This window comes from Meleagris gallopavo, chromosome 20, assembly GCF_905368555.1.
Source record: "Meleagris gallopavo chromosome 20, MGAL_WU_HG_1.1, whole genome shotgun sequence".
NCBI classification, from domain to species: domain Eukaryota; kingdom Metazoa; phylum Chordata; class Aves; order Galliformes; family Phasianidae; genus Meleagris; species Meleagris gallopavo.
Window position 1 is genome coordinate 8,889,347 of NC_139423.1, and position 7,019 is coordinate 8,896,365.

General features: G+C 52.0%; 1 protein-coding gene across 1 annotated transcript; it reads left to right on the forward strand.

Moving 5' to 3' along the window:
* Positions 1–340: 340 nt before the first annotated feature.
* On the forward strand, positions 341–6,494 carry TMEM100 (transmembrane protein 100). The gene is made up of 3 exons (XM_010721581.2): positions 341–583; positions 2,891–3,075; positions 5,226–6,494. Exon 3 carries the CDS (start codon positions 5,287–5,289, stop codon positions 5,689–5,691), a length of 405 nt encoding a protein of 134 aa, XP_010719883.1. The 5' UTR covers positions 341–583; positions 2,891–3,075; positions 5,226–5,286; the 3' UTR covers positions 5,692–6,494.
* The last annotated feature ends 525 nt before the right edge of the window (positions 6,495–7,019 follow it).

Consider the following 7,019-nt stretch of genomic DNA (forward strand, 5'->3'; position numbering starts at 1 on the left):
TTAAAGCGTAAAAAACCCTATTAAAATGTTTCTAGGTGACACCTGACACTCCATCCTCTACGGATGTCATCCCAAGTGCCCTTCCTCCCCATGGAAGTCAGCGCGGTCAGACGCGGTGCAGGAGCTGCAGCTCCTCCAGCTCCAGAACCTCCGCGGATCCCTTCCAGCCCCAAGAGTCTGCGCTTCGTGACCGCCAGCAGTGCATCCCGACACGCGTGGCTGCGGCCGGAGAGCTCTGCCCAGCCAGAGCCTTCCTGGGACCCGACTCTGGGACCCGACTCCGGCACCCGGCCCCGCGTCCCGGCCCCGCACCCCGCGCAGCGCCCGCCGCTCGCTCGGCCCGGCCCCCAAGGCCGGCCCTGCCCCCGGGGCCAGCCCTCCTCCTGCCCGGCGCCGAGCGGACCTGCCCGGTGGGAGCGGCCGCCCCTCCCCGGCAGCTCCCGCAGCTGAATTTGCTCCGGTCCCTTGGTTGGTTCGCTCTCTCCGAGAACTTTGTTTACAGTCCCTTGTGCCGCGAGCTGCATCCCCTTCTTAACGCTGCTGCGGGCTCGTGGCCGCCGCAGTCGCGCCCGGCAGTCGGGAGGTAAGGCACGGCTCGGCGCGGCGCGGGGCGGTGCGGAGCGGAGAGTGCAGTGTAGCGTCGGGAAGTACGGCGTGGCACGGCACTATGGCACGGCACTATGGCACGGCACTATGGCACGGCACTATGGCACGGCATGGCACTATGGCACGGCTTGTTAGAGCAGGGCACAACACGGCGCAGTACGGCGTGCTATTGCACAGCACGGCACGGCATGCTACAGTATGGCACAGCACGGCGTGCTACAGCACAGCGTAGAACGCTATAGCATGGCACAGCACGGCGTGCTACAGCACAGCATAGCACGCTATAGCATGGCACAGCACGATGTGCTACAGCACGGCACAGCTCGGCTCGCAGCGCAGCGCCGGACCCCTCTCGCTACTCGCCGCGCTCCGGTGCGGCAGCGGCGGATCCCGGCTCGGCGCGGGGCTGTGCGTGCGGGGACGTCGGGGACAGCACCGCCACTCGAAGCCTTCGGGGTTCCGCAGGCGGAGCTGCTGCCGTGCCGTGCCGTGCCGCGGACGGGCCGCTTTCCGTGGCAATAGACGGGAGTCGCGCTGCGTTTGTGGCGTTTTACCGATGTGTGTGAAAGTTTTGAGACTCGCAAAGTCTGTGCGCGAGGGGGTTCGGCTGCTCCTCCCCGAGCCCCGCCCGCGCCTGAAGGACGCTTTGGTCCGGCAGTGATTTTCCCGACGGGCTTGGTGAGGAGCCGGCGTGCATCCCAAGGCTCACGCAGTTGGCAGGGGTGCAGCGCGTTTTCTCCTGCCTTGTTATTGAGGGTCTGCAGCCCCTGGGTCTGAGTTCTCGTTGTGCGCTCCCAGCGCGTTCCCGTGAAGAAGTTGCTGTGGGGTTGTGTTTAGGATCACTTTGGTGTGTTGGACCCCAGTTCTGGCTATCCTCTCGGTACAGACGCACTCTTTGTTGCAGTTTTTCATAGTCGCTCTAATGCAAAGTCCACTGTGACACGTGGGCATCATCGGGTCTGAAATATGCTGGGTATGGGGAGTCAGGTCTGTGCCAGAATACGTGAAAACTTGAATGTGTCCCATAGGTTTGGAGTCAAATGCAGAAAGGGAAGCAGTTGCAGTGGCTGTAGAATGGCAGAGCCGTGCAGTCACCCAGGTATCAGCTTCTAGGAGCACAGCACTGCCACGAGCAGTGTTCCAATACTGGGACTGTAAGGTGTGCATTCCATGTATTTCTGCTTCTCGGCTTTGTGGTGAGGGCGAGAAGAGTGAGGGAAGAAATCCTATCTCTAAAAGTTGCTCTGACAGAGTTTTGTTTTATAAAGGCATTACTTTAAAATTGTAAAGGCTGGCAGCGCTGCACCTCATAGCAGTGCTGGGAGGATTATTCCTTAGGAGCCTCTGGAGAAGAACATGGGCCGTAAATGCCCGTGTTTGTGAAATGCTACCATGGTCTGCAGGAATTAAAAAGAGAAAAAGCAAAGAAAATAAAAAGAAAATCACCGTATGATCTCACGCATTTATTTTCATGCCCACATAGGAGCTCCTGCTTCAGTGTTGAGATGACCCTCGGTGTTAAAATGACCATGCACATGTAGGAAGGGAATGCCAACTAAGATTAGCAACAGAACTCTGCTGCTGCTGTTAGTTTTGCCCCATTGCTTGGTGGATTCACTGCAGGTTCTGCAGCTGAGAACGGCTTCCATCACTGCTTTCTGCAGTTGTTGCACAGCACTGCTGCAGCCCCTGCCTTGCTCTGAATGGTCACATAATAGAAATGAAGGATATTAAACACTAGGAGATTACATTTATCACACTGTGTTCTTGGGCTCGATTTGCCTTTTATTGTGTTTATTCAAGAGGAGTTTGGGGCATTCTATTAGTTATCTGTATAACAGAATAGATTTGAAAGGCAGCTCTGGCAGGAGATGTCATGGCCAGCTTGCAGGTGGAACCATGAGGCACCAGGAGAGGAGATGGAGGGCTTTGCTCAAAGCACTGGGAGGCACAGAAGGAACAAATGCCTGAATGTTCTGGGCTGTGATTGAGTTCTTTGGTTCAGGTGGCAGCAGCAATAGAAATGGATTTAGAGATGCTAGCTGTGGTAACTTGCCTGTGTTCCCCTTTCCTGCCCATAGCTCTGTTCAGTCGACTTGCCTGGGCTGCAGTTCCCGCCGCATCAGCCACACTGAGTATCGCACAGCAGTGGGCGCAAGAAAAGAGGTGGGGGGAGAACACCCCCCTGCTCCCCATGGCTACAAACACTGCACGCACTGGGAGCTTTTCCATTCGGGAGTTGGTTTGTAGGAAGCTGATAAATATCCAACCTCTTTTCTTGTAGGAAACCTCCATGCCAGAACTTTGTCACCTCCGGTTCATCACACAGCGACATCTGACTCCTCAAAGCCTGGCACGCTCTTCCCACTGCCCAGCTCTGCCTGGATCTGGGACATCTGGCACTGGGGACATCTCCAGCAGTCGCCCTCTGCTCGCTGAGCGTGCGGCGATGGATTTCTCGTGGCCCCGGTAGGTGTGCGTGCTGCTGTGCTTTGTGCCTTTGCCCACATCTCAGTTTATACCTATTAGCGGGCAGTGTGTGCTCTGCGGTCAGATTCCTCTCCTCCCCATCCAGTGTTAGCCACGGATTGCCACATCAGTGCATTCTTACTGGAAGTCAAAATAGCTCCTTAAGCAAGTATTCTGGCCTGGCCAGCGAGGGGATGCTGTGCTGCTGGGAATCTTTGCCGAAACCTCTTACCCTGAAACCCGAACCAAGTCACCTGTCGGCGTAAGTCAGAAGTGACTCTGCTGGCAATGAGGATCTTGTGCTGTTTTTTGGGATGAATACCTTTACTCTTATTTCTGGTGGGTTCTGTTGTTTATTTAACTCACAGCATTTCAATAGAGGTCTGTTTGTTTGTTTTGTATAAGTGCCTGTCAGCTTACCTCCTGGTGCTGGTGTCAGCTGTGTGCCTCAGGGTCTGCAGATGTTTTGCCACTGATGGATTTGCGGTAGTTTAGAATTATTATTCTTTTTTTTTTTTTTAATCCATGTTAGTTTTAACTGTACAAGTATCTCTTCTTCTTCATAAATCTCTGCACAAGATATAGAAAAAGAGCTCACTGAGGATGTGTCTGAAGCAAACAGATGGGTGCTGCAAGGAGGTCCCCTCAGATTTAGGAATAAGTCGTTGAACAAATTGATTCTTGCTTAGCGTTTGGGGTCTGTCTTGGGGGTCACTGTGCTGAACTGTGGACTCTGTGTCCTCTGTGGACAAGAAGTGCAGCAGCGTAATGGCAGCAGGGTGAGTCTGTTGTGTAAGTTATCACAGAGAATGCAGAACTTGGGCTTAGATCCATCTGGGGACATCAGTGGCATTCTAGCACCAATCCGTGGCTTGGCTGCTCTCTCCCCATGGGTACGAGGGATGCTGAGTTGTGTGTTGCACTTCGGAGGACAAAGCCCAGTGCCCAGGAGAACCTTGGACACATACAATGCCAGCACGATGTATTTGCTTTGCTGGGTGCTGCTTGGATCCCCTGTTAGTCCTGGAGACACCGAGTGGTGCCCTGGGGAAGGGAGCACTGCTCGGCTGGGAGCTGCAGAGCATCTCGTGGGGCTGAGCACCATTGCAGCCATGAGCAGCAGAAATCCAGCGGAGCACTCACCCTTAGTCCTGGAGAACAAAAGCTTTGTCCAACCAGAGCTGAACTTTTTCTTGTTAGAGTTCAAGGAAACTCAATGACAAACTTTCTGATGAGATCTGGGCACAGCCTGGGTGTGGGTGTGTTAAAAATAGTGCCATCCTTTCTCACAAAACACACGGTCACTCACACGAGGTACAGAGATCCAAACCAAGGGCTCTCCGCTATGGAGGGATATATCTTAGCAACAAGGGTGGGAGTGGTGGGAAAGGAAAAGGAGAACACAAGTGTCTGGCAATTAACTTCCTAGCCACAGATGTGAAGGTGATAAAGTGATAAAAGCGTTATAGCACTGCCAGCACTCTTCCTTGCTCCCCAGGCTGCGTGCTGTGCTGTTGTCAGGCAGCAGTGTGCAGTGCCCCAGAGCTGAGCTCTCCCACGTGCCATCTCCTTCAGCTCTTTGGAAAACTCAGATCAATGGTTATGAGTCTCTGGGCATGCAAGCTTTCATACAGGCATCAATATCTGTGCTCAAGGGAGTAGTTCCCGCTGTCCTTGATACTGACATCAACAGATCAATAAGAAAGTAATTTGAATATCATTTAATTAATTTAAAAAAAAGAATTGTTGTGTAGGAAGCTTGAAACCTTTCTGTTGGAATAGTTAAGCCCTTTTGTAGGGAGGGAGCAAGTGATGACAAGAAGTGGTACCATCTGCATCCCTGGTTACGTTACACACATTTAGCACACTGTGAGCCTATGGCAGTGCACTGCATCCAGAACTCCTGACTGCAGTGCACAACTTACAGTCAGCTCGTCCCACAACTTTCAGTTGGTGTTGCTCTGGGTCTGTCAGCACTGTGTACAAGTGACGTGAGAGCTGATTCAGACCCACTGCAATCAGTGACAACTGAGCTGCTGCATTCATCCCTGTGGTTTCAGGGTCCCTGCTTGTCTGCCGCCCCAGGTGGGTGCCTCTCTGTCCCCATTTGCCATGTTGATGTTGTTGAACTCGGGCTCTTCTCTCTGCAGTGTGCTGAGCGTTGAGCAGTACTTGCTCTAGCCTGAGAGCGGACGGTTGCAGGGAATCAAGATGACGACCGAACCTATCAAAGAGATCCTGGGCGCCCCAAAGCACGCCGACCCCACAACCACAGAGAAGAGTCATAACAATGACTGTGTGATAACCACCATCCCCCTGGTCAGCGAATGCCAGCTGACGGCCGCCACGGGGGGGGCAGAGCTCTCCTGTTACCGCTGCACCGTTCCCTTCGGAGTGGTCATCCTCATCGCCGGCATCGTGGTCACTGCTGTGGCGTACAGCTTCAATTCCCATGGATCGATCATCTCCGTGTTCGGATTGGTCCTCTTGTCATCGGGACTCCTCCTGCTGGCCTCCAGTGCCGTGTGCTGGAAGATCAGGCAGCAAAACAAGAAAGCAAAGAGGCGCGAGAGCCAGACGGCGCTTGTGGCAAACCAGCGAACCCTGTTTGGCTGAAGGCAGCTGCCAGGCGTGGGCAGCAGCAGAGCCTCGCCGCCAGCCCTCCTGTTTGCCATAGGACAGACTGCAGCTTTTAATTTAACGTTGGGAATGAGCTGACACGGAAATGGAATGGATTAACAAAGGCTCTTAACAAGTCTGCAAATGCTCTTATTATTCTTTTCGCCGCAGATGTAATAGTGATCCTTTCCAAGACGGGGGAAAAAAACCAATTTTCCTGCACAGAAAACTGTTTTCATAACTGCAGTCGCCAGAAGTGCATTCTCCAATGTGCTGCTCGTGTTGGAAAGGGGACTCTGAGACCCAAGTCCATAATTTGAACTGACTAGAAATGCCGGAGGTCTCCTCAAATCCGCACTGTGACATTTGACCAAGGGAGAACTCGTAGCATTTGCAGTGGGTTACAGCCAGATTCTGCAGCTGACACTGATACTCAACAAAAAGAGCAAAAAAAAAAAAAAAAAAAAAAAAAAAAAAGGCAATAGCAACCAAGCAAACTGCAGATTGCTCAATAAGCTGATTCGTATCTTTTATGTAACTCTTTCCCCCTCCCAATATCCGTGGTACTTTCCCCCCCTTTTTAAACCAACTAATATTAATTTTGTCCTATTATTGAATACAAATAGGTAGAAATATGTAATTATATTGTCTAACCTAAGTAACGAGGTATGATTATAGCTTAAAACACAAAACTCTTTTTTTGTAAATTAAAGTGGTCAGGTTTAGCACTTTTGATCATTTTGCTATAAAATTAAAAAGTAAATTTCATTAAAATAATATTCAGTGCTGCTAGATATTAAGATTTTCATATTATTACAAGACAGTTAATGTCTTCTGCTTTGAGTGCCTCACGATCCTTGCTGGTGTTTGTGGAGCAGCACCTTTGGCAGTACAGAATGCTGATCTCTTGCAGAGCTCCCTGCAGAATGAGGGTTGGGTCTGAGAGCCCATTTCTCCCACAGTCCGACCAGCCACAGTCGCTGAGGAGCTGCACGGTCCGTTCTGCAGGACAGGCCCAGCACTGCTCACACCACTCCCAGCTCTCAGCAGTCGGTGGTGGAAGCAGTGCTGTCCTGTGGTGTTGTTGGGTGGGCTGTGGGGTTACATGTCTGTAAGAAAGCGCAGCTCTCAGATGCCCCCATATACATGAGGTGTTTCATTCTGTAAATGTTGTGTTCCAGAGATCTTCCAACTTTTCTTGGGCAGTGTCCCAGGAAACCCTTGGGTTTCTTGGCTGGCCCCAAACGACAGCCAAACAGAACATTATTTCCATTTCCATATCCCAAAGGACGAGCGGTGCTGAGCCAAACCGTGGTGTGAATGAG

What these genes read in the sequence shown, in the direction of transcription:
- TMEM100 (XM_010721581.2), top strand. Translation starts at nt 5,287, where the DNA reads ATGACGACCGAACCTATCAAAGAGATCCTGGGCGCCCCAAAGCACGCC.